This window comes from Heterodontus francisci, chromosome 18, assembly GCF_036365525.1.
Source record: "Heterodontus francisci isolate sHetFra1 chromosome 18, sHetFra1.hap1, whole genome shotgun sequence".
Lineage (NCBI taxonomy): Eukaryota > Metazoa > Chordata > Chondrichthyes > Heterodontiformes > Heterodontidae > Heterodontus > Heterodontus francisci.
Window position 1 is genome coordinate 68,301,046 of NC_090388.1, and position 26,810 is coordinate 68,327,855.

General features: G+C 42.2%; 1 protein-coding gene across 12 annotated transcripts in view; it reads right to left on the reverse strand.

Annotated features, from left to right (window-relative positions):
• Positions 1–2,572: 2,572 nt before the first annotated feature.
• Positions 2,573–26,810, reverse strand: part of LOC137379700 (ataxin-7-like protein 1) — a 269,395-nt gene continuing 245,157 nt past the window's right edge. For 10 of the 12 annotated variants that reach the window (XM_068050925.1, XM_068050924.1, XM_068050921.1 and 7 more), the window contains 2 exons: positions 13,797–13,878; positions 2,573–5,135 (listed from right to left, as the gene is read on the reverse strand). In XM_068050925.1, the coding sequence (XP_067907026.1) occupies positions 5,098–5,135; positions 13,797–13,878 (120 nt within the window). In that variant the 3' untranslated portion in view covers positions 2,573–5,097. The remainder of the gene's footprint in view (positions 5,136–13,796; positions 13,879–26,810) is intronic. The other 2 variants (XM_068050923.1, XM_068050922.1) reach the window with 1 other exon arrangement.

Consider the following 26,810-nt stretch of genomic DNA (forward strand, 5'->3'; position numbering starts at 1 on the left):
GCGCAGTGGTTAGCACCGCAGCCTCACAGCTCCAGCGACCTGGGTTCAATTCCGGGTACTGCCTGTGTGGAGTTTGCAAGTTCTCCCTGTGTCTGCGTGGGTTTCCTCCGGTTTCCTCCCACATGCCAAAGACTTGCAGGTTGATAGGTAAATTGGCCATTAGAAATTGCCCCTAGTATAGGTAGGTGGTAGGGAAAATATAGGGACAGGTGGAGATGTGGTAGGAATATGGGATGTGTAGGATTAGTATAAATGGGTGATTAATGGTCGGCACAGACTTGGTGGGCCGAAGGGCCTGTTTCAGTGCTGTATCTCTAAACTAAACTAAAACAAGTTAGAAGCATTTGTGGAAAGCCTGAACAGGTTAGTATATGAAACTTTGTCCACTTGAGTTATCCAGAAATAAAATTTATAGACATCATCCTTCCAAATTTATCTGAAGAAAATATTCATAAAGCTAGATTCAACTGGTGATTGCAGGATTGTTCTGGAGGAGGTTAGTAATTTGAAGTGGTTAATTAAGAGTATTACTAAATAAGTGTCATTGGTACCAATCTGCTAAATAAACCAGCTACCTCAGACATCCTGAACCATTCAAATGGCTTGTTGTATGAACACCGAGTCCTAAAGTCACACTGTATTTTTAATTCGCCAGAGATATGTCCGTTAGCCGGAAGTACCACTGGAAACATTGTAGTACCCACCTAGTTTTGTCTTCATCTTCTAGTTTAGCCAGTATCTTGTTCCCAATTGATGCTAGCAAGTAATTATGTAGATTTCTTTATAGGAATTCCAATTCATTCAGAACAGAGCACCCTGCAGGAAGCAACACTATGGCATTGGATGCCACTTAAAAATGATATGTACTTTCTCATGCCAAGCGAAGCAAAGATGCTACATTTAACAGGACATCAGGAATTGGTCCAAGCATTAGGACAATCTGTGAACTTCAGAGACCCTTTCAGTCTCAGCTATTAATGAGAAAGGGCCTAAAATGTGCACATTTCAAAGAAAGGCACTTAAGTTAGATAAAATGTGGATTCCATCTAGGAAGATGGTTCCCAGACCATGGATACTCTCATACTAAACCCTCACCTACACACACGTGATGGTGCAAACCGGCAGGAGTTGTTTGATGAAGCTGTCATTTATTTGGAATCTATTTACTGTTGCTCAATTGGATCGATGATGATGAATGGACTCCTCCACAATATCAAAGAAAGGTGCTGATTTATACAGAAGACAGTAAATGCAGTATGAATGCATTGCGAAAGTGATATCAAATCTTAAATTGTGGCAAGTAAAATTATGAATGCTTGTAATTGATAAAAAAAAATGAAGGATTTGCTTTAAAATTTATATTGTTCATAATCCAAATTTTGCAGAATGCCATTAAGTGTTGCTCAGATGAGAGCTAGTTATGCTGTTACAATGAATCATTAGACAGAACATGCTGCATGAGACATGAAATAATTTTCCACTGGTGTAATACAATAAAGTGGACTACTTTATCGTGGTACAATGTAACTCAGGGCTCTGGGAGATGACTTACTGCCAATGAGTTAACTAACTGAAATATTTTAAGTTTTAAAAAGGCTGGCCCTTCCCTTTAAAGCTTTCTAATTAGAAACAATTTACATTTCCTTTGATAAACTACTGATATTTATATAGTGCCTTAATGTAATAAGACGTCCCAAGGCATATCCAATGAAGGTCACAATAGCAAATAATTTGAGGATCTATAATCAGAATTGTATCTCAGGTTGTTTTCTATCACCCTGGCCATACCAGTTTTGTAATCTAAGTTTAATAATAAACCTTGGCAGCTTTATGCAGGCAGTTAAGTTCTAGTTTTTTTTTCCAATTAGTCTCTGTTGCAAAAAGACTGTAAGCAGAAATGTGATGAACACAATGGCAGTAAACCAACTAGCAGGTTCAGTTGTTGCAGGGTAGAGAATTGTCAGATGAGAGATGGTTGAAGACTTGTTGCAGTGATGGAGTATTTTTCCTGCTAAAGTAAAATTAGCATGTCCCAGGTGTCACTGTTTAGACTAGTACCTGCTTACAGTGTTATGGAGCAGGCAATCCTAGGTTATGCTGCCAACTCTGCTTCACTCTTTGGCCAGGTCAAAATTAGCTCTGCTCTCATGATTGAATGCATACACTAAACATGGCTCATTAAATCTGAATTGGCGTACAAATACCAATGTTAAAACATTGACCACTGTCGTCCCTGTTAACATTAAAAAGATTTTAAAATTATGTATAAAAACATTATTGGATAAACCTGGGAACACAAGCTTGGCGTCACACCTATTATAGATGTCTTGTAGATTGTGAGGCTACTTCCTGGAAATGGTATCAAAACATCTGACTAAATTTGATTTTCACACCCTAATTCCATGGCACAATTTGAACTGATGCAAAACAGAAATCACTTTTCATCAACTCACATTGTTGACTCAATTATACTGTAGCTGGCTTACACAGATTTGTCAAGAGTTTCAAAAACAAAGCAGAACAATTGAAGGAAGTCTACAAATTGGAGTAAAGATACAACAGGAAAGTGTACTTCTTACAAACATATAAATTATTTTTTATTTACAAAGCCTGTTACAAAACAAAACAAAAAAATACATCCCTCACTAGAGAATATCTCCAAGCTGGGGGTTGAACCATGGCAGTATCAATCAGAAACAAGGTTTGTTCAATTTATTTTCTCCGTACGCCATCGAATTAACTATTTACAGCTATTCTAGACACCATTCTGTTAACAATACCACAAAGATGAAGGTAGGCATGGAATGAATGCAATGACACTGCTAGTGACAGTAAAGGGGGGGGGGGGGGGGGGCGGGGAAGAGGAGGAGAGAGAGGAAGAGATGGAAAAGTGCACAAAGCAAATTGAAAATACATAGTGTTATTAAATCCATTTACAGAAAGAGAACAGTTACGGTATGGCACGCAGGATGTTTTTTTTTACATGCTTTCATTATCTTCGGATGGGGGAAAAATTGAAAACTGCAGTAGGAAAGCACAATGAGGCAGGTGCAAATTCTTGTCTGTGCAACAGCAGTATTAACACACCCATGACTGACCAGCAATGCAAAACCCACAGAGTTTTGTCAAAATGCCATGGGTCAACAGTGTAACAAAAAATAAGGTGTAAATAGAAAAACTTTTTTCCCCAAGAATTCACTGAGATTCAGCAATAATATAATAATGCTGTATAAACTATTTTCTACAAAGTTTTTGATCAGCTTTATATACAATTGTTACATCAATACAAAAGAAGGCATACAGTAATCTGCTGTCTCTTTATGGCTGACAGGCTTATGCATTGCGTCCATGATTTGTACTGGTACAATATACAATACCAAGACCCACAATGTGGGCAACTACTGACACTTTTTATATAATTACCAAATTGTCCCCTTCAGTCACGGACTTCTTTTGCATCTCACTGCCCAGTAGCAGTTCCTGACGAGTACAGCCAGTTTTAGAAGGAAAGTTTGCATTCATGACAGACTTCAGCTTTTGTTTTAATATATATATAAAAAATTATTCTAATTATTGGGAATTCATTTCCCACCCCCTGTAGCTTTATAACAACCCACAATAAATTAGAAAAATTAAAACACTTATAAGCTCCTAAGCTAACCATGACAAACATTTGTGCAAAAATAACAACAGATATGTACACAATCTTCAGTCTAACAAAATGTACATAGCAAAAATTCAATCCAAATTTATTTAAAAAATATATAAACACACAACTTCTGACTCTCCTAAATTCTATTTCTGAACCTATCCTGGTCAGTTAGAGCATTAATAAAATGATAAATCATAAATTAATAAGAATTAACACCAATTAAAGGAACAATCTCTCAACTGGGTGGATGATGATTAGCTTAAGAAAAATATTTCTCTGTGCTGCAACTTCATTTTAACAGTCTCTGCACACCAGCTTTAGTTTATTTCACAGAACATCCTTCTCTTCTAACTACAATCCATTATTAAAAACCATAAAAATCCATCCCTATTACAGGAACATCCTTGTTTTTCTTTAATCCCTGCCTCTTTTTTTTAATTGGGAAGAATCCATCACAAATAAGTGCACTTTTAACACTGAATAATAAGATGTCATTAACACTTCCTTTACCTTTGCTCGCTACGTATCTCTCATCAGTCCCTCTGCAACTGCACTCATGACATCATCAAGCTAGAATACTCCACCTTTTTGTAACATCCTGATACAAAGCTGGTGACAATACAGTTTCCATTACCCTCCTCTTAGCTTAAAAGGGTACTTTCTCAAGATTTCACTTGTGCCAACAAATGGAACAAATTTTGCCATTAGCAAAGACTGTATTTCAAAAAAAAAGTATATTTTTGTTTTATGGTAGCTGGGTCTCTTCAGGGATGGAATTACAAATGCAACACTAAAGTGTGAATGCCAGTACAACAAAGACTGGGCATTTTCCTTCAATGCCTCAGACTGCGCAAAATCTGCCATGTCACAAATCAAAATTTTAATGACAGGAAATATCATTTATATAAAAACTATAGGGATACAAATTGTAATCATGTGGGATTCCATAAATCCTGCTAATTGTCAAGAATTTAAAAAAATGTCCAGGTAAAAAATAGGCTTTGATACCTTTTATCTTTGCGCATTTGCCAAGTTGCTTTAGATCATGATTAACATTTCTGATTATAATAATTCCCATAGGAGGTTTTTGGGGGGGGGGGGGGTTGTGGGGGTGAAGAAAATCATGATTATCCTGGCTTTTCTAGAATTTGTTATATTGCATTACTTGGGCATCCTTAAACCACCACCAAAAGGACAAGTGAAATAGGGCTTTCCTTCACACAACCAAAAGGAATGATTGGTAAGTCACCGCACGCTCATTCACCATTGCTAAAAGAATGGGTGGGTAGGTGGGTGGAAGAGAGGGGGGAAGGCCGCTAGGAGGTATTGGCTGAAAGGGAGGGTTCTTCACGTCTTCAGAGCAGAGGTTTTTGTCTTATTCATGCAGTCCATTGTGCAGTCGAAGGTGAGTACCAGAGCCACTTGCAACCACGGTCTTTTAACTACTACCCCAGAAGATCAGTTTTCACTGATGGACTTTCGGCTGCAAAAAAAGGGAAACAGAATTAAGCTCCAGCGTACACAGATTTAAATGGAGATAACAAAAAAAAGAATGCTCTAATCATAGTTTGTTTCATTTAAATATGAATATTTAACAAGATATGCTTGAGATGGTGGCTCTGATTGTAAGGTGGAGTTTAGAGATGTTTTCTTGAGAAATTCTGAAGCTCATTTAAAAGAAGAATCTGGTCCAAATTACCATACAACAGCATCTTAAGAAAAAAACTTAAGTTCAATCAATACAAGAATCATTTTTTCTCTCTCTTTCATCCCTTTAAAAAAATCTGGGCTGAGAAGACAGGGAAGCAAGATTAAGATCAAATGATAATTGAATATGCAGAGAAGTTATTTGGGTCTCAGAAGAACAATGAGCAGCATTCATAACCAATACACAACTATCTGAATACGAGTACATCCAAACTATGACAGCACACCACTAACCTTGGGATCCACAATGAAAAATATGCATAAGATTTTGCAAGACAATTCATAAGACTTACGAATCATTTTTGCAGAGACTGGCATCAATGGGAACATTCCAAATTAGGTTCACATGCTCATTACGCGAGTTCCAGCTTTTAATTGCTACGACTGAGGTCGGAGGAGTGCACTGTCTTTCTTGAGTTCCACTTCTCCATGGGTCACAACATATACTTAAATGTTTTAACCAGTTACCGATATGGTCAATTATATACACTATTTTTATTTCATAATAAAATCCACCAACTGGGTTTCTTTCATAAGCGACAGAATTATTAATTTATAATAAAACAAGACTTATTCAATAAAGATGCAAAGCATTAACACGCAGGTTGAAATATGGAAGTTCCCTTCTAAATTAGCCCAACACACGCACACACACCAGTTAAAGAAAAATAAAGACGTTTTCTCTGCATAGATCTCATCACAAAAAGACAAAAAAATACTTTGGCCAAATACTTGTTAATTCTTGAAGATATGCAATGTTCTCCGCTGGCCCTTTTAGTCTGGCATCCAGATCCTCGTAGACGGCTGCCACTGGGATCATTTTTTGGAGCAGTTCTCTTCAGGCGACATTGAGGATTAGCCTGGCAGGCTTTTCAGGAGAAATGCGGCATTAATTTCTCCAGTCCACACACTGGATTCTTAGGGTTTCACAAAGGGGTGGAGAAGGATGAGCTGGTGACTTCTCTTTTAGCAGGCTTACCCCCAAATGACTCAAAACAATATCCAAAATGAAATCAACTTTTGATCACCATAAATCTTGACGTCACTTGTCTGTAAACAATTCCCCTAGTCACCAAGGCTCCTACTGTTTACTTAGCTTAAGGTACGGACCATTCAGTAAGGATTTGTTTTTAAACAAAATCTCAAGTCCTTCCAGTGACCTTTTTCTTAAAAAAAAAATGAAATCCAGCATCTATGGAATCTCTTCAGTCTTTCAAATAGATCCATTTCCACAATTTTTAAACATGAGTCCTCAGAAATTAAAAAGAATGGAAGCACTTTCATAACATAAGTTATTAGTTCAATAAATATCTTCCTTGCCTCTCCCTCTTTCTCCCCATTTCTGTTTGTGCTCGAACAAAGCTACCCTTCTCAGGAGGGTGAGATGCCTCAGCCTGTAGATCTGTGATTATCATCAATGCCTGTGCTTCACTGACCTATCAGGTAGCATGCTTGACCAATAGCAACTGTAACTTGCTTATGTTATTATATTTTGCACCTTTAGTGCATAATATGTCCTCAGGTAGAGGAGCAAACAATGCAGCACCAACACGATAACCCTCAAACTTGCCCTCCCCTGAAACTATAGAAACACATTGTTCTGGGGCAAGATGGAGTACCAATAAGTCATGACTGAAATTCAATCCTGTGCTTGGAGTTGTGCACTCTTGTACTCTGGCTCCCTCTCTTACCTTCTGGGAGCGGAGCGGACCTGTGGGGAGAACGCCGAGAGCGGAGCCTATAAATCGAACCAGAGGATCTAGGCCCAGTGTCTTACCTTCCGGGAGCGGAGAGGAGCGGACCTGTGTGAGAGCAGTCGGACCTCTTCCAGCATGCGGAGTTTTGAAAAAAGAAAGCCAACAGTGACGTCACAGGAGAGCTGGTTGGTGAGTCACTGCTGTTAGGAAATAGCTCTAAATAGCTGGGTAAGTATCTCAGGTAAGAAAAGTTAAAAGTTTCTTTCAAATATAGTAAGTAGTGTTTTTTTTTTAGGGAGCTCTGTAGTAACGAGGACCAGGGAAGAAGGGCCCTACAGTAACTGATATTATTGGACATAAAGATCTTCCAGATGGTTTAATTTAATTTAAAGGGTTAAGTCATGGCAGGAGAGCTCAAAGCTGTGGCATGCTCCATGTCGGAAGCTGGGAACATTTCCAGTGACCGGGACCAGCACGTGTGCAGGAAGTGTGTCCAGCTGCAGCTCCTGGAAGCCCGGGTTTCGGAGCTGGAGCGGCAGCTGGGGACACTGTGGAGCATCCACAAGGCAGAGAGTATCGTGGATAGCAGGTATAGAGACGTGGTCACACCATAGTCTCAGACCCCACAGGCAGGAAGGGAATGGGTGACCACCAGGCAGAGCAAGAGGACTAGGCAGGCAGTTCAGGAATCTCCTGTGGCTATTCCCCTGCAAAACAGGTATACTGCTTTGGATACAGTTGGGGGGATTGGCCTCTCAGGGGAAAGCAGCAACAGCCCAATTCACTACACCACGGTTGGCTCTGCTGCACAGGGAGGTGTAAAAAGTGTGGGAATGCAATAGTTATAGGGGATTCAATTGTAAGGAGAATAGATAGGCATTTCTGTGGCCGCAAAAGAGACTCCAGGATAGTATGTTGCCTCCCTGGTGCTCGGGTCAAGGATGTCTCAGAGCGGTTATAGGCATTCTAAAGGGGGAGGCTGAGTAAGTTGAAAAGTAGGACCTCCTAGGTAGTCATCTCAGGATTACTACCAGTGCCATGTGCAAGTCATAGTAGAAATAGCAGGATATATCGGATGAATACGTGGCTGAAGAGATGGTGTGAGGGGGAGGGTTTTAGATTCCTGGGGCATTGGGACCGATTCAGGGGGAGGTGGAAGCAGTACAAACTGGACAGGTTACACCTGGGCAGGCCCGGGAATGATGTCCTAGGGGGAGTATTTGCTAGAGTGGTTGGGGAGGGTTTAAACTAAAATGGCAGGGGGATGGGAACCTTTGCAAGGAGTCAGAGGAGGGGGGATCAAAGACAAGAACAAAAGACAGTAAGGGGAATAAGAAAAGTGATACACAGAGAAATCAAGGGCCAGAATCAAACAGGGCCACAGTGAAAAATAGTGTTAAAAAGACAAGCCTTAAGGCTTTGTGCCTTAACGCGCGGAGCATTCGCAATAAAGTGGATGAATTAATCACGCAAATAGATGTAAACGGGTATGATATAGTTGGGATTACGGAGACATGGCTGCAAGGTGACCAGGGTTGGGAAATGAACATCCAGGGACATTCCGTATTTTGGAAGGACAGACAAAAAGCAAAAGGCGGTGGAGTTGCATTGCTGGTTAAAGAGGAAATTAACGCAATAAAGATGAAAGATATTAGCTCTGACGATGTGGAGTCTGTATGGGTAGAGCTGAGAAACACTAAGGGGCAAAAAACGTTAGTGGGGGTTGTATACAGACCCCCAAACTGTAGAGGTGATGTTGGGAATGGCATTAAACAGGAAATTAGAGATGCATGCGATAAAGGAACATCTGTAATTATGGGTGACATTAATCTGCATACAGATTGGGCAAATCAAATTAGTCACAATACTGTAGAGGAGGAATTCTTGCAGTGTATACGGGATGGTTTTCTGGACCAATATGTTGAGGAACCAACTAGAGAACAGGCCATCCTAGACTGGGTATTGTGTAATGAGAGAGGAATAATGGACAATCTAGTGGTGCGAGACACCTTGGGGATGAGCGACCATAATATGATAGAATTCTTCATCAAGATGGAGAGTGTCGTAGTTGATTCTGAGACAAGGGTCCTGAATCTCAGTAAAGGAAACTACAAAGGCATGAGGCGCGAATTGGCTATGACAGATTGGGAAATGTTACTTAAAGGGATGACGGTGAATAGGCAATGGCAAACATTTAAAGAGCGCATGGAAGAACTGCAACAATTGTTTATCCCTGTCTGGCGCAAAAGTAAAACGGGAAAGGTAGCCAAACCATGGCTTACAAGGGAAATTAGAGATAACATTAGATCCAAAGAAGAGGCATTTAAATTTGCCAGGAAAAACAAAAGACCTGAGGATTGGGAGCAGTTTAGAATTCAGCAAAGGTGGACCAAGGGATTGATTAAGAAGGGGAAAACAGAGTGCGAGAGCAAGCTTGCGAGGAACATAAAAACTGACTGTAAAAATTTCTGTAGGTATGTGAAGAGAAAAAGATTGAAGACAAATGTAGGTCCCTTACAGTCAAACAGGGGAATTTATTATGGGGAATAAAGAAATGGCTGACCAACTAAATACATACTTTGGTTCTGTCTTCACAAAGGAGGACACAAATATCATACCAGAAATGTCGGGGAACATAGGGCTTAGTGAGAGAGAGGAACTGAAAGAAATCATTATTAGTAGAGAAATGGCTTTGGGGAAACTGATGGGATTGAAGGCCGATAAATCCCCAGGGCCTGATGGTCTGCATCCCAAAGTACTTAAGGAAGTGGCCCTAGAAATAGTGGATGCATTGGTGGTCCTCTTCCAAGATTCTATAGACTCTGGAACAGTTCCTACAGATTGGAAGGTAGCTAATGTAACCCCACTATTTAAAAAGGGAGGTAGAGAGAAAGCAGGGAATTATAGACCAGTCAGCCTGACATCGGTAGTGAGGAAAATTCTCAAGTCCATTATCAAAGATTTTATAGCAGAGCATTTACAAAACAGTGGTAGAATCGGGCAGAGTCAGCATGGATTTACGAAAGGGAAATCATGTTTGACAAATCTATTAGAATTCTTCGAGGATGTAACTAGTAGAGTTGATGAGGGCGAGCCAGTGGATGTGGTTTATTTAGATTTTCAGAAGGCTTTCGACAAAGTCCCACATAAGAGGTTAGCAAGTAAAATTAAAGCACACGGGATTGGCGTAGTGTATTGCGATGGATAGAAAATTGGTTGGCGGACAGGAAACAATGAGTAGGGATAAATGGGTCTTTTTCCGAATGGCAGGCAGTGACTAGTGGGGTACCGCAGGAATCTGTGCTAGGACCCCAGCTCTTCACAATATACATTAATGATTTAGATGAGGGAACTAAATGTAATATCTCCAAATTTGCAGATGACACAAAACTAGGTGGGAGGGTGAGTTGTGAAGAGGATACAGAGAGGCTTCAAGGTGATTTGGACAAGTTGAGTGAGTGGGCTAATGCATGGCAGATGCAGTATGATGTGGATAAATGTGAGGTTATACACTTTTGTAGCAAAACAGGAAGGCAGATTATCTGAATGGCTATAAACTGAGAGAGACCTGCAGCGAGACCTGGGTGTTCTCGTACACCAGTCGCTGAAGGTAAGCACGCAGGTGGAACAGACGGTAAAAAAGGCAAATGGTATGTTGGCCTTCATAGGGATAGGATTCGAGTACAGAAGCAGGGATGTCTTGCTGCAATTATACAGGGCCTTGGTGAGGCCACACCTGGAATATTGTGTGTAATTTTGGTCTCCTTATCTGAGGAAGGATGTTCTTGCTATAGAGGGAGTGCAGCGAAGGTTTGTCAGACTGATTTCTGGCATGGCGGGACTGACGTATGAGGAGAGATTCAGTCGGTTAGGATTATATTCGCTGGAGTTCAGAAGAGTGAGGGGGGGATCTCATAGAAACCTATAAAATTCTAACAGGACTTGACAGGATAAATGCAGGAAGGATGTTCCCGATGGTGGGGGAGTCCAGAACCAGGAGTCATAGTCTAAGGATACGGGGTAAACCTTTCAGGACTGAGATGAGGAGAAATTTCTTCACCCAGAGAGTGGTGAGCCTGTGGAATTTGCTACCACAGAAAGCAGTTGAGGCCAAAACATTATATGTTTTCAAGAAGGACTTAGATATAGCTCTTGGGTCTAAAGGGATCAAAGGGTATGGGGCGAAAGCCGGAACAGGTTACTAAGTTGGATGATCAGCTATGATCATAATGAATGGCCTACTCCTGCTCCTGTTTTCTATGTTTCTGTGATTAGAACAGATCAGATAGTTAAGATTCAATAACTACGCTACATTGTTAGCTGACCGCAACAAGGGCCTCTAGGAGCCCCGTCCAATTAACGACAGTAGTCGTGATTCCAGGCTGGGGGCCCAATAGGAGGCCTCCAGCACAGACAGATCAGCAGCCCCACCATCAGAGGTGGGAGCTGCTGAGGTATGTAGGAGAAGGAGAGGGTGCCAGAATTGCACTTTCACAAACCTGATGGCCTGCTTAAAGGTTGGCTTGCTAAGCAGGTGGTTTTGATGCTTTCACCTCTGGACTTCTGTCTGGGTACCCACAGAGGGGTCAGCAGCCATCTCAAGGGATTTCCCTTTTCCCAGTGGAGCCGTCCATGCACTTTGGGGAATGGAGTGAAGGACGAAGGCAGTCTGGACTGGCAGCGGATGAGTCATAGCAACTGCAAGCTAACAAATGCACACATGGAGGAAGCTCTTGTTGTGGTTGTGGACCAATTGGATATTGAGGGAACAGAAGCCTTGCCTGGTCGATGGATCTCACTGACTGGTTGCTAGATACCTTGATGGCCGCATGGGCGCAAGCAATGATACCCTGCACCTGGAGAAATCCAGCAATGGAGGCTGAACCTAATGCCCTCAGTGCCAGCGCAGACCCATCTGTGTCAAAGTGGGTGTAGTCCCTTGAAAAGGACATTGGTAACCTGCCTGATGACCTAATGAGATACCATCTAGATCAACAGATGATCCCTGGAATGAGCCGGTTCCATAGATGTTAAAAGCGATGGAGACCATGATGGCTCCAGGTTGGGGACTGCCATGGGGCTGTGAGGCCACAGGTCATTGTGGATCAGAGCACACAGGACTGAAACTATCTGCCTGGATAGGTGTAGCCTCCTACTGCACTGGCACTCTGGTTTGCAGGTAGCTGACTCTCGGGCTGTGCACCTGGTGTCTTGGGTAGCGTCTTCCTCCCATTGCAGCCCCCCGCTGTGCTCCTCTGGCTCCTGCCATCCAGGAGGTTGCATCGGACACAGCTCAGCCTAGCTGTTCTGTCCAATGTTCCCATCCAAACTCCCTCAGCTGGGCTTTGTACGTTTATCAGGCCTTCCCCTGCCAACCCCAGCTGCCTGTGATGCCAGCAGGCTCATGTCCCTCTCCAGTTTCCTGCCATGTACCAATGAAACATTCATCTCTTCCAGCTGCAGCAACAGCTACACTGAGGAACATCTGAAACAGCTCAGCTTTATTTGCTGCCTCTGAATTAATTTAATCAGCCCTTCCCATCGCTCTCATGTTCCTCCACAATGCTAATGTCTTCACAACCCTGTTGTGTTTCTCCCATGGTGTTTTCTCCGTTCCCAGCCTTTAAAAATTGCTCCCTGCTAATGACAAGCCAGTTAATGAGCTCTTTAATGAGCTCAACAGGCAATTAATTGGAGGCAAGCGCCGACCCATTCCCTCCCTGCCAGTGGCACTTTGAAAAAGCATCGGGTTCCAGAGACGGCGGAACCCAGTGCCGACCTCCGAGAACACGATATTCAAATTGCGATCGCAGCCGTTCCTGCATTCAGCAGAGTTTGAAAATACAGCCCATAGGCTTTTCCGTTTTAGAAGTACATACTTAAAAGCTGTAAATTCAATATTTTTTCTGGAAATGTATTCTAGCAGAGAAGTTTCCTTTCAAGTGTACAGTTTTGCAGTCTATACAAATATTCTCATCATTACAAATGCTAATCTGTTAATTGTTCATCTGTCGACTATAGACCAGCCAAAGCCAATGCTCCACTCTAAGCTCTTTAGACAGTCGTATACCGTTTTATTATTTTAGCATAAAACAGCATTTTTCCAGATAAATGAGTTTTTGTACTACAGCATTCTTCACAGAGACTGTTAATTCCTGATAAGCAGTGTATAACAAAATGTGGAAAATCAGTTATACACTTAACAGGACTGGACTGTATAGCTCTTTCGCTGTGTGTTCTAATCTTTCTCCCTTCCTGGGAGCCAAAGAAAGTTTTAAGGGGATTAAAGGGATTAAGGTTCCCCTGAGGAAATTGCTACTGTCTACCAGCTTCTAGGTTTTTGAGGGCAAAAAGTTTTGCTGCATTGGAATTTGAAGCATTTACTTTCAGTTTTGTGTCCCAGGTTTCTCTACCAGTGAGGTTTCAAGTAGGTAGAAAATTATCTTTAAAAGCATCAGTATGGTCCTTGTCAATTTCTTAAAATATCAATAGACTCCACGCACCAATGCTGCTTATTCTAAAGATGTACAAACAACATAACATCAGTTACAATATTATGTGCTGTTGTTTTACTAATAGACAGGAATTTTGGAGTAAACATAAAGCTCAGTTTGCTCCCACAGATTTATCTAAAGACCACACTTAGGAACCAATTCCAAAACAATCCTGCCATCTTAAGGTCACTTAAATATACTGCAACTCCACTGCAGCCATTAATACTGGTGTAAATACTTAGTTACCTACTTGTCTGTTACCATGTACAGGGTTTGTTGTAGTTGAAGGACTGGACTGTGATAACGATACACTGCTACTTTTCCCAATCTGCATAAAAGAAATGAAAAAGTTTTTAAAAATTAAGGTCATCGAACATGAACTTTTCAATTGAAATGTACTACTTGGAGACAGTATAAAATCTGCCATCCTGAAAAAGAGAGGTTCATTTCTAGTGAAATTACACTGAAGTGTGAATATGAACATTTAAAAAAAAAATAATATAAGTGTCAATGCTTAATTCAATTAAATAACTTCACAACTAAATAATTACATAGTACTTTAAGTGAGAGACTTTATTCAATTTTAGGGTCAAAACCATCTTGAATGATATAGGTTCGAAGGAAAGAATATACTGCTGATGACAGAGCCATGTAAATAGACATTTTCAAATCACTGCTGTCAGACAGCAGCAGAAACCATTCAGTCTTTGAAACCTTTTATATATTTTACTGCAGCTGGGGAGAAAACACAATTGCTTTGCTGCATAAATACAATTTTATTCCATTTACTGTTTAAGGATCAGCTAAGAGAATTGGAGAAAAATACTGTAAACTGTGAACATTGTCAGAAATCTCCACATAAATGCAGGAAAAAAAGCATGGCAAATTAGTTCATCTCACACAGAGACAGGTGAAAGTTAAAAACTTTTGATTCTGACAATGAATCTCCTTTGCAACTTTTCAAATTTCCATAGGTTATCTGTTTTATAATAGCCACACAAACAATTTTCTGTCAAATTCCAATACGTTTGAGCAAGGAATCTGTGGGACATTTTGCATTTGCAGTACAATGGTTTAGATAGAACACAGCAGCTGGATTTTAAACATTGATGCGAATAAATGCTACTGTAAAGCTTGAAAGGGTTATGTTTTCTTACACAGGTGGCTCAAATTGTGAAGTACTTTATGGGACATCATCAACGTTGATGTTTTGATATAGAAATGATAGGTCTGCTTCACAAACTTTCTGGAATTCTCATAGAGGTGGCGGCAAAATTAGAGGATGAGGCCATTTTGATAAGAGTTCTGCATGTGGAATTTTTATAGATTATAAGGCCCATGGAATTATTGGCACTTTAACAAGCCATTTCCAAATTTGCTTGGCAACAAAAAACAGTGAATGATGATCGGTGGAAACATCTTTGCTTCAGAGGCTGTGACCTGTGCAAACCTGTTTCTGGTATTGTGCTATGTGGCCAGGGGAGTTCTACAACCTCAATGTGTAAAGAAAATGGAATAAATGGAATGAATTATCAAAGGAGTGGAGGAATGTAGATACAAGGATAATTGTGTATGAATAATGGGCCTTATTCTGTATTAAACTTTAGTGCTGCTGAAATTCCTAGGATGTCTCCCATCCAAGCAATATTCAGGCCTGACTCGTAAATTTTCAAAACTAAGTGGAATTGGTCACATCAAAGGTAATATGGCTGCAGGTTCCATTTTGGAAAGTGGAAAAGAAAAAGAACTGGTTGGGATCATGAACCGTTGAAAGCATCCTGTCAATTTAAAACCATTATTGACAAACGTATTGAAGTAGGAACAGGAGTAGGCCATTCAGCCCCTCGAGCCTGTTAAGCCATTCAATTAAATCTTGGCTGATTTGTACCTTTTACCCTATTTAACCACCTTGGTTCCATATCCCTTAATACAGTTGCCCAAAAAAAAAAATCTATCGCCGTTTTGAAAGGGAGACAGTTCCAGATTTCCACTAAATTTTGTGCAAGGAAGTGTTTTCTGACATCGCCCTTGAATGGCCTAACTTTAATATTAAGGAAATCTTTTGGCCTGGGTTTTGCAGTCAGCAGCAAATGAACGGCGCACATCGCTGGCCTGAAAGACAGCTGCCCACAGATATAATCAGTTTGAAGAATTCTCTCAAACAGTACACCAGGAAGTACAAACCACTGATAATCATTCACATTTTAATCATTTCAGAGAGTGAAGTAAAGATTGTGGCATATACATAGGATTAAGGCAGAAGATAAAATATCAAATCTCAATAAAACAACATTTTTAAAAAAAATCTATGGAATCATGGAATGACACTCCTGACTTCTAAAATTAAATTTTCCAGAGTAGGTTGTTCAGCAGTAATTATGACCATTAAAAATGCGGTTATATTTCGATCAACAATGCTTAACTTTTCCAACTGTTTTTACAGCGAGAATAGTGCGTTAAAAAATTAAAGTGCACGCCAAATTACTGATTCAGTGTTGACTGCACCTGCGAAGACTGCAAAAGGGCAGGGTATCACTTTTTTAAAAATTCTTTTCATGGGATGTTGGTGTTGCTGGCAATGCCAGCATTTATTGCCCATCCCCAATTGTCCGAGAAAGTGGAGGTGAGCTGCCTTCTTGAACCGCTGCAGTCCACCCACAGTGCTGTTAGGGAGTTCCAGGATTTTGATCAAACAACAGTGAAGGAACGGCGATATAGTTCCAATTCAGGATGGTGTGTGACGTGGAGGGGAACTTGCAGGTAGTGGTGTTCCCATCGGTCAGCTGTCCTTGTTCTTCTAGGTAGAAGAGGTTGTGGGTTTGGAAGGTGCTGTTGAAGGAGGCGTGATGAGTTGCTGCAGTGCCTTTGTGGACAGTAAACACTGCTGCCACTGTGCGTCGGTGGTGGAGGGAGTGAATATTTAAGGTTGCGGATGGAGTGTCGATCAAGTGGGCTGCTTTGTTTTGGATGGTGTTGAGTTTCTTGAGTGTTGTTGGAGCCGTACTCATCCAGGCAAGTATAGAGTATTCCATCACACTCTTCACGTGTGCCTTGTAGATGGTGGACAGGCTGTGGGGAGTCAGGAGTTGGGTAACTTGCCACAGAATTCCCAGCCTCTGACCTGCTCTTGTAGTTATGTGGCTGCTCCAGTTAAATTTCTGGTCAATGGTAACCCCCAGGATGTTGACAGAGGGGGATTCAGCGATGGTATTGCCATTTAATGTCATGGGGAAATGGTTAGATTCTCTCTTATTGAAGATCGTCATTGCCTGGCACTTGTGTGGCGTGAATGTAACTTGCCACTTATCAGCCCAAGTCCTGCCACAGACTTGTCAGCAAGGTTATGGGTCATGGAATAAAAAGGATTGTAGCAACATGGATACAGAATTAGCAGAGTGACAAGAAATAAAGATTAGTGGTTAATGGATCTTTTTCAGGCTGGAGGAAGGTTTGTAGTGAAATTCCCCAGGGGTTAGTGTTGGGACCCTTACTTTTCTTGATATATATTAATGACCTAGACCTTGGTGTACAGGGCACAATTTCAAAGTTTGTGAATGATGCAAAACTTGGAAGCATTGTGAACTGTGAGGATGGTGTAGAATTGCAAAAGGACAGACAAATTGGTGGAATGGGCGGATAGGTGGCAGATGAAGTTCAATGTATAGAAGAAATGTGAAGTCATTCATTTTGGTCGGAAGAACAAGGAGACAATATAAAATAAACAGTACAATTCTAAAGGGGATGTAGGAGCAGACGGACCTGGGTGTATATGTGCATAAGACATTGAAGGTGGCAGGACAGGTTGAGAGCGTGGTTAATAAAACATACAGTATCCTGGGCTTTATTAATAGGGACAAATAGTACAAGAGCAAGGGAGTTATGTTGAACTTATAAAAGACGTTAGTTTGGCCTCAGCTGGAGTACTGCATCCAGTTCTAGGCGCCGCACTTTAGGAAAGATGTCAGGGCATTGGAGAGAGTACAGAAAAGATTTATGAGAATGGTTCCAGGGATGAGGAACTTCAGTTATGAAGATAGATTGGAGGAGCTGGGACTGTTTTCCTTGAAGAGAAGGCCAAAAGGTGATTTGATCGAGGTATTCAAAATCATGAACGGTCTAGAGAGTAGATAGAGAGAAACTGTTCCCACTTGTGAAAGGTTCGAGAACAAAAGGGCTCACCCTTCCCCATCTCCAGCCCTACAATCCTCTGAGATATCTCCAATTCTGGTCTCTTGAGCATCCCTAATTTTAGTCACTCCACCTTTGACAGCTGTGTCTTCAGCTGCCAAGGCTCTAAACTCTGGAATTTGCTTTCTAAACCTCCCAGCTCTCTTCCTCCTTTAAGACACTCTCTTGAACCTACCTCTCTAACCAAGCTTCTGGTCGTTGGCCCAAATATCTCCTTATGTGACTCAATGCCAAATTTTGTTTGATAATGCTCCTGTGAAGTGTGTTAGGACTTTGTACGATGTTAAAGGTGCTAAATAAATACAAGTTGTTGTTATGTCTATACATTTTGTCTTTATTAAGGAAGGGCAGGGTGAAGAGCTCATGTACTTTTTCATCTCACAGATTGATGACTAGCTATTTGGCTGTTTTGCCCTCCTCCTCCTTCCCTATCCTGATATAGAGATCGAGAGGAGTATACAGCCATTCAAAAAGAGCGGGGAGAGGCTTCACTGTAAACACACCGCCGAGATCGGAGACAGACCTCACTGTAAACACAGAGCTGAGATCGGAGACAGACCTCACTGTAAACACAGAGCCGAGAGTGGGGAGAGGCTTCACTGTAAACACAGAGCCGAGATCGGAGAAAGACCTCACTGTATACACAGAGCCGAGAGCGGGGAGAGGCGTCGCTGTAAACACACCGCCGAGATCGGAGACAGACCTCACTGTATACACAGAGCCGAGAGCGGGGAGAGGCTTCACTGTAAACACACCACCGAGATCGGAGACAGACCTCACTGTATACACAGAGCCGAGAGCGGGGAGAGGCTTCACTGTAAACACACCGCCGAGATCGGAGACAGACCTCGCTGTAAACACAACGTCGAGATCGGGGACAGACCTCACTGTAAACACAACGTCGAGAGCGGGGAGAGCTTCACTGTAAACACAGCACCGAGAGGCTTCGCTGTAAACACAGCGTTGAGAGGGGGGAGAGGCTTCGCTGTAAACACAGCATCAAGAGCAGGGAGAGGCTTCGCTGTAAACACAGCACCGAGAGGCTTCGCTGTAAACACAGCGTTGAGAGGGGGGAGAGGCTTCACTGTAAACACACCGCCGAGATCGGGGACAGACCTCACTGTAAACACACCGCCGAGATCAGAGACAGACCTCACTGTAAACACAGAGCTGAGAGTGGGGAGAGGCTTCACTGTAAACACACCGCCGAGATCGGGGACAGACCTCACTGTAAACACAGAGCCGAGAGTGGGGAGAGGCTTCACTGTAAACACAGCGTCAAGAGCGGGGAGAGGCTTCACTGTAAACACACCGCCGAGATCGGGGACAGACCTCACTGTAAACACAGCGTTGAGAGGGGGGAGAGGCTTCACTGTAAACACAGCGTTGAGAGGGGGGAGAGGCTTCACTGTAAACACAGCGTTGAGAGGGGGGAGAGGCTTCACTGTAAACACAGCGTTGAGAGGGGGGAGAGGCTTCACTGTAAACACAGCGTGCAGAGTGGGGAGAGGCTTCACTGTAAACACAGTGTGCAGAGTGGGGAGAGGCTTCACTGTAAACACAGTGTGCAGAGTGGGGAGAGGCTTCACTGTAAACACAGCGTGCAGAGTGGGGAGAGGCTTCACTGTAAACACAGAGCCGAGAGTGGGGAGAGGCTTCACTGTAAACACAGCGTCAAGAGCGGGGAGAGGCTTCACTGTAAACACACCGCCGAGATCGGGGACAGACCTCACTGTAAACACAGCGTTGAGAGGGGGGAGAGGCTTCACTGTAAACACAGCGTTGAGAGGGGGGAGAGGCTTCACTGTAAACACAGCGTTGAGAGGGGGGAGAGGCTTCACTGTAAACACAGCGTTGAGAGGGGGGAGAGGCTTCACTGTAAACACACCGCCGAGATCGGGGACAGACTTCACTGTAAACACAGCGTTGAGAGGGGGGAGAGGCCTCACTGTAAACAGAGGGCTGACAGCGGAGAGACCTCACTGTAAACACAGCACCGAGAGCGGGGAGAGGCCTCACTGTAAACACAGCGTGCAGAGTGGGGAGAGGCCTCACTGTAAACACAGCGGGGAGAGTGGGGAGAGGCTTCACTGTAAACAGCGCGCAGAGTGGGGAGAGGCTTCACTGTAAACACAGCGTGCAGAGTGGGGAGAGGCTTCACTGTAAACACAGCGTGCAGAGTGGGGAGAGGCTTCACTGTAAACACAGCGTGCAGAGTGGGGAGAGGCTTCACTGTAAACACAGCGTGCAGAGTGGGGAGAGGCTTCACTGTAAACACAGCGTGCAGAGTGGGGAGAGGCTTCACTGTAAACACAGCGTGCAGAGTGGGGAGAGGCTTCACTGTAAACAGTGCGCAGTGTGGGGAGAGGCTTCAATGTAAACAGCGCGCCGAGTGAGGTGAGGCCTCACTGTAAACACAGCGGGGAGAGTTTATCCTCTCTCCTATTCAGTTCAGTGGAATGAGCGCATTCAGAGAAATTCAAGTGTGACATCACAGGGAAGCAGTTAGGTAACTGGATGGCGAAGATGCTAGCTGTTTGTTGAATATCTGGTAAGTGGTTATGGTCTATTCTATTTCTAACATTTAAAATAGTAAAGGAACTGGTGGTAAGGTTAGTAAAATATATAAAAAAGGAAAATAAAATAATTGAATAAAATAATTAAGTATTAATTAAAACGCATTAAGGATGGCAGGACAGATGATGTATCATGGCTGCAGCATGTGGGAGCTTCAGCTCAGTCATTGAGCTGGATGTCCAGCTGCAGACACTGCAATGCAGTAGGGAAGAGGAAAGCTACCTGGGCACTTTGTAGCAGGAGTTGGTAACACTCCTTAGGGTCTTATGATTTGGTCAGTGGTCAGGGACAGGAGAGTGTGGCTGCAGCTGAAGCAGATAAGGGGACCCAGAGGTCAGGAGTGCAGGAGCCTCAGTCTTTGCGATTATCCAACAGGCTCCAGTTTCTTTCAGCTTGTTTGGATGAGAGTGGGGGCTGCAGGGAGGATGAGCAAACTGACCATGGCACAATGGTACAGGAAGCCATTCAAGTGGGGGGGAGCAAAAAGGAATGTACTGGTAGTAAGAGACAGTATAGTTAGGGGGAATGACACTCTTCTCTGCAGCAAAGAGCGAGAATCCAGACGGCTGTGTTGTCTGCCCGATGCCAGGGTACGGGTCATCTGCTCAGGGCTGGAGAGGAACTTACAGTGAGAGGGAGAGGATCCAGTCGCTGTGGTCCATGTAGGTACCAATGACAGACAGGACAAGGGAAGAGGTTCTGCATAGTCAGTATGAGGAGCTAGACACCAAATTAAGAATCAGAACCTCAAAGGTTATAATCTCTGGATTACCTGAGCCACGTGCAACTTGGCATAGAGCAAATAAGATTAGAGCAATGAATGCGTGGCTCAAAGACTGGTAACGGTAGAAGTGGGTTCCGGTTTGTAGGGCATTGACACTAGTACTGGGAAAAGTGGTGGCTATACCATTGGGACGATCTACACCTGAACCGTGCTGGGGCCGGTGTTCTAGCGAGCCGCATAACTAGGGAAGTAGAGAGGGCTTTATACTAATTAGTGGGGCAAGGGATCAAATTTGGGAAGATATGGTAAATCAAAGAGTAGAGACAAGGCAAGAGAGAAAGGTAAATAAGGGAAATGATAAACAGACCGTACAAATCTGAGAGTAAATCAACAGATAAGGCTGGAGGTCACAAAAATAATAAAAGAACAAAACTAAAGGCTCTGTATCTGAATGCATTCAAAATAAAACAGATAAACTGTTAGCGCAAATATAAGTAAATAAGTACGATCTGATAGCCATTACAGAAACATGGCTGCAGGATGATATACATTGGGACCTGAATATTGAAGGATACATGACATTTAGGAAGGATATGAAGCTAGGAAAAGGCGGAGGGGTGGCTCTGTTAATTAATGATGGTATTAGCACAATAGAGAGGGATGATCTAAGTTCAGGAAACCAGGAGGTAGAAACAGTTTGGGTAAAGATGAGAAATGATAACGGCAAGAGGACGCTTGTGGGAGTGCTGTACAGGCCCCTGAACAGTACATACGAACATAAGCATTAGGAACATGTGTCGGCTGCTCCGCCATTCAGTAAGTTCATGGCTGAACTGATTACTCACATTCCCACCTCCCCCCGATAACCTTTCACCCCTTTCAAGAATCAATCTGCCTCTGCCTTAAAAACATTCAAAGACTCTGCTTCCACTGTCTTTTGAGGAAGAACGTTCCAAAGATTCATGACTCTCCGTGAGAATAAATTTCTCCACATCTCTGTGTTAAATGGGCGACCCCTTATTTTTAAATCGTGACCCAGAGTTCTAGATTCTCCCACAAGAAGAAACATCCTTTCCACATCCACCCTGTCAAGACCTCTGAGGATCTTATATGTTTCAATCAAGTCGCCTCTTACTCTTCTAAACTCCAGCGGATACAAGCCTAGCCTGACTAACCTTTCCACATAAGACACCCTGCCCATTCCAGGTATTAGTCTAGTAAACCTTCTCTGAACTGCTTCCAATGCATTTACATTCTTCCTTAAATAAGGAGACCAGTACTGTACGCAGTACTCCAGATGTGATCTCATCAATGCCTTGTATAACTGAAGCACGACATCTCTACTTTTGTATTCAATTCCCCTCGCAATAAATGATAACATTCTATTAGCTTTCCTAATTACTTGCTGTACCTGCATACTAACCTTTTGCGATTCATGCATCAGGACACCCTGATCCCTCTGCATCTCACAGCTCTGCAATCTCTCACCATTTAGATAATATGCTTTTTTATTCTTCCTGCCAAAAGGTACAATTTCCCACTTTCCCACATTATAGTCCATTTGCCAGATCCTTGCCCACTCACCTAAACTATCTATATCCCTTTGTAGCCTCCTTATGTCCTCTTCACAACCTACTTTCCTACTTATCTTTGTGTCATCAGCAAGTTTAGCAACCATACCATCGGTCCCTTCATTCAAGTCATTTATATAAATTGTGAAAAGTTGAGGCCCCAGCACTGATCCCTGTGGCACACTACTCGTTACATCTTGCCAACCAGAATATGACCCATTTATGCCTACTCTCTCTTGCCTGTCAGCCAGCCAATTTTCTATCCATGCCAATATGTTACCCCCCGACACCGTGAGCTTTTATTTTTTGCAATAATCTTTGATGTGGCATCAAACCCCTTCAGAAAATCTAACGCCTTCTGAAAATCTAACTCCAGTACATCCACAGTTCCCCTTCATCCACAGCACATATTACATCCTCAAAGAACTCCAATAAATCAGCTAAACATATGATTTCCTTTTTACAAAACCATGTTGACTCTGCCTGACCACCTTGAATATTTCTCAGTGCCCTGCTATAACGTTTTTAACATTTAGCTTCTCACATTTTCCCTGTGACAGATGTTAAGCTAACTGGCCTGTAGTTTCCTGCTTTCTGTCTCCCTCTCTTTTTAAATAAAGGAGTTACATTCGCTATTTTCCAATCTAATGGAACCTTCCCTGAATCGAGGGGATTTTGGAAAATTAAAACCAACACATCAACTATCTCACGAGCCACTTCTTTTAAGACCCTAGGATGAAGTCTATCAGGATCCGGGGCTTGTCAGCCACAGCTCCAACAATTTGGACAGTACCACTTCCCTAGTGATTGTAATTTTCTTGAGTTCCTCCCTCCCTTCCATTTCCTGACTTCCAGCTAATTCTGGGTTGTTACTTGTATTCTCTATAGTGAAGACCGATGCAAAATACCTGTTCAATTCATCTACCATCTCCTTATTATCTATTATTAATTACCAAGACTCTCTTTCTATAGGACCAAAGCTCACTTTGTTAACTCTTCTTTTTAAAAAAATCTGTAGAAACTCTTACCATCTGTCTTTATATTCCTAGTACTCTAATTTTTCCTTCCTTATCAATCTTTTAGTCATTCTTTGCTGTTTTTTATATTCTGTCCAATCTTTTGACTTGCCATCCATCTTTGCATAAATATATGCTTTTTCTTTAAGTTTGTTACTATCTTTAGCTTTTTTAGTTAACCACGGATGGTGGGTCCTCCCCTTGGAATTTTTCTTTCTCGTTGCCATCTATTCTGTGTATTCTAAAGTATCCCCTTAAATGTCTACCAGTACATCTCTATTGACCTATCCCTTAACCTCATTTGCCAGTTCACTTTAGCTAACACTGCTTTCATGCCCTCATAATTGCCCTTATTTAAGTTTAAAATACCAGTCTTGGACCCAATCTTTTCTCCCTCAAACTGACTGTAAAATTCAATCATATTATGGCCGTTGCTACCTCGGGACACCCTAACTATGAGGTCATTAATTAATTCTATCTCATTGCACAATACCAGGTCTAGTATAGCCTGCTCTCTGGTTGGCTCCAGAACATGCTGCTCCAAGAAACTATCCCAAAACATTCTATGAACTCCTCATCTAGGCTACCTTTGCCCATCTGCTTTTTCCAGTCTATATGTAGATTAAAATCCAACTCATTTCTCTTAAGGCATACTATAAAATCAATAATTAATACGTTTCTATAAATTAGCAGGTGCCCGCAAATCTGCAGTTCGGCCCAAATCCAGAAAAACCACAAGAAAATGAAACTAAATTTTTTCAAGGATTGTTTTGTATGTGTAAAAGATGTGACACTTTGAAGTATTTTAACTTGTGTAACAAGCTGATTAAAATTAAAAAGCACATCTGAAAGACACTTTATCATTCCATCACTGGCTATCTGTTTTTTGGCAAGACACCTGCCATACTGAGGAATGACTCAGCTTCTAATGTGGACACCTTCTGTCTGAATTTATGATCCCAATCTTTTGGCAGGCAAAATGACAACTCCAGTTGCCACTGAACCTTCCATATTGTTTTACCGTCCATAACAGTTAAATATACACTTTCCTATTTTATATAAAACTGATACATAAGCTAGGCTAGAATATTTAAAGGAATCTACATAAAATTGGAATTAGTTTCTTGGGGAAAAATGCTCAATGCCAAAAATAACACTTAAAATTTTCTTGTTTGTTTTAAGACTTCAAATGTATTGCCTGGTCTTTACAAATCTGAATGTGGAGATTGACAGATGCATTCTATTGTTGGAAAGCGTGCAAGCCAAAAGGTTCATAAATTGTCCTAATGAGGTAAAAATGCCTTAAATCTTCTCTCCAAACTATCCCATTTGTGGCTAAATAATTGAATTCTGCACCATACAGCATCATGTTTGTGATGCAAAACTGATAACAATACTCACAAAATGCTTCCCAATATCTAAATATAAGGCTACTTGCAAAATAAAGACTGGCTACCCGACCCAAACCCAACGGGATCCAACGAAATGTGTCGGGTCCGGGTCAGGTCGGATTGCACTTCCAGGTCCGGCACTCGGGCTCGGGTCAGACACGCTCTATCACAGGGAAGTGGCTTCAATGTCGATTTAATTTCTGGACTAGAAATGTGGTTTTGTTAGTTATTTAAGTCTGTGCAGATCAGCAACAAAGTGAAAAATGGAAGGAAGTTAACTGATGGTCGGGTCGGGTCAGGCACGGGAAAAAACGGAAGGACTCGGGCTGGGTCGGGCTCGGGTCAGGTTTTTTTTTTGCAGACCCAAGCAGGTCTTTACTTGCAAAGAGATATTTAAAGGAATGAAATAGGTCAAACTGCTTTAGGCCTGAGCTAGCCAGGGTAACACATAGAACACAGGAGAAAACACAATACCAGAGGTGTGAATAACCGATGCCAGTAATTTTAATTAATATATACATTGATTATGTCCACAGGCCAGAGTTTTTCAGTTTAATGTATTTTTTTTTGTAATCTTGCAGTAACAAAGTCACAATTGTTTATCCTTCAGCATGTATCACACAATGTGGAAAACACTGTCAGTATCCACACTGACAATTAGAACTAGAACAGTGAAAAGGATTCCAGAAATTTGCAGCAGGCATTTTAAAACTAGATACCCAAGCAGAAGTTTGAGATTGTCATCTAATCCGAAAGTTTAGACAACTATCAACCATTCAAAATTTTACTCCTGTACTTTGACATCATCTAATCCCCTCAATTAGATTTAACTGCTTCCAGTTATCACATATATAAAACATACAGATACATACATTTTTAAATATATGTTCTTGGGATGTGGGCATGGCTGGCAAGGTCAGCATTCATTGCCCATTCCCAATTGCCTTGAGAAGGTGGTGGTGAGCTGCCTTCTTGAACCACTACAGTCCTTGTGGTGTACATACACCCACAGTGCATTTTTATATAGTAACTGTATGGTTTGCTAGGCCATTTCAGAAGGGAGCTAAAAGCCAACCACAATGCTGTGGATCTGGAGTCACATAGAGGCCAGACTGGGTAAGGACCGGAGATTTTCTCCCCTGAAGGTCATTAGTGAACCAGATGGGTTTTTAAGACAATTCGGTAGTTTCATGATCATTGCTAATGAGACTAGCATTTTATTCCAGATTTATTAATTCACAGTATTTAAATATCGCCCAGGTACCATGGTAGGATCTGAACTCATGTCTCTTGAGCATTAGCCCAGGCCTCTGGATTACTCGTCCAGTAACATTACCACGAGGCTACCATCCCCTATATCCAAGGGATGCCACCAAAATACCGATCACAGAATGTGGCAGTTGAAGTAACCATCTTTCATTTACATGTCAACTATCGCACCTGGGAGTGACTAGCTGGTGAAAGAGGGAAACAGAGACACCTCCTGTGGACTAGTGTGCACTACCACACCAAGCTGCTGGAGCAACTGATCGTCAACAGGCACCAACGCCGAAAACAACTCAGCTTCACGTGCGGCACTTGTGGCAAAACCTGCCACTCAAGGGCTGGCCTTCAGTTATCAGCAAAGGTGCACCAAGAGAAGACATCCCACCGAAATGAATTACCGAAGTGGATCGTTTGCTGCATGTCCATTATCTTTCGTAGATGGAAGAATGCCAACCACACAGGAGACAACACTCAAGCTGGTTTCAAAAGGTAATTCAACCAAACAGAAATGGTATTGTGGAAAAAAA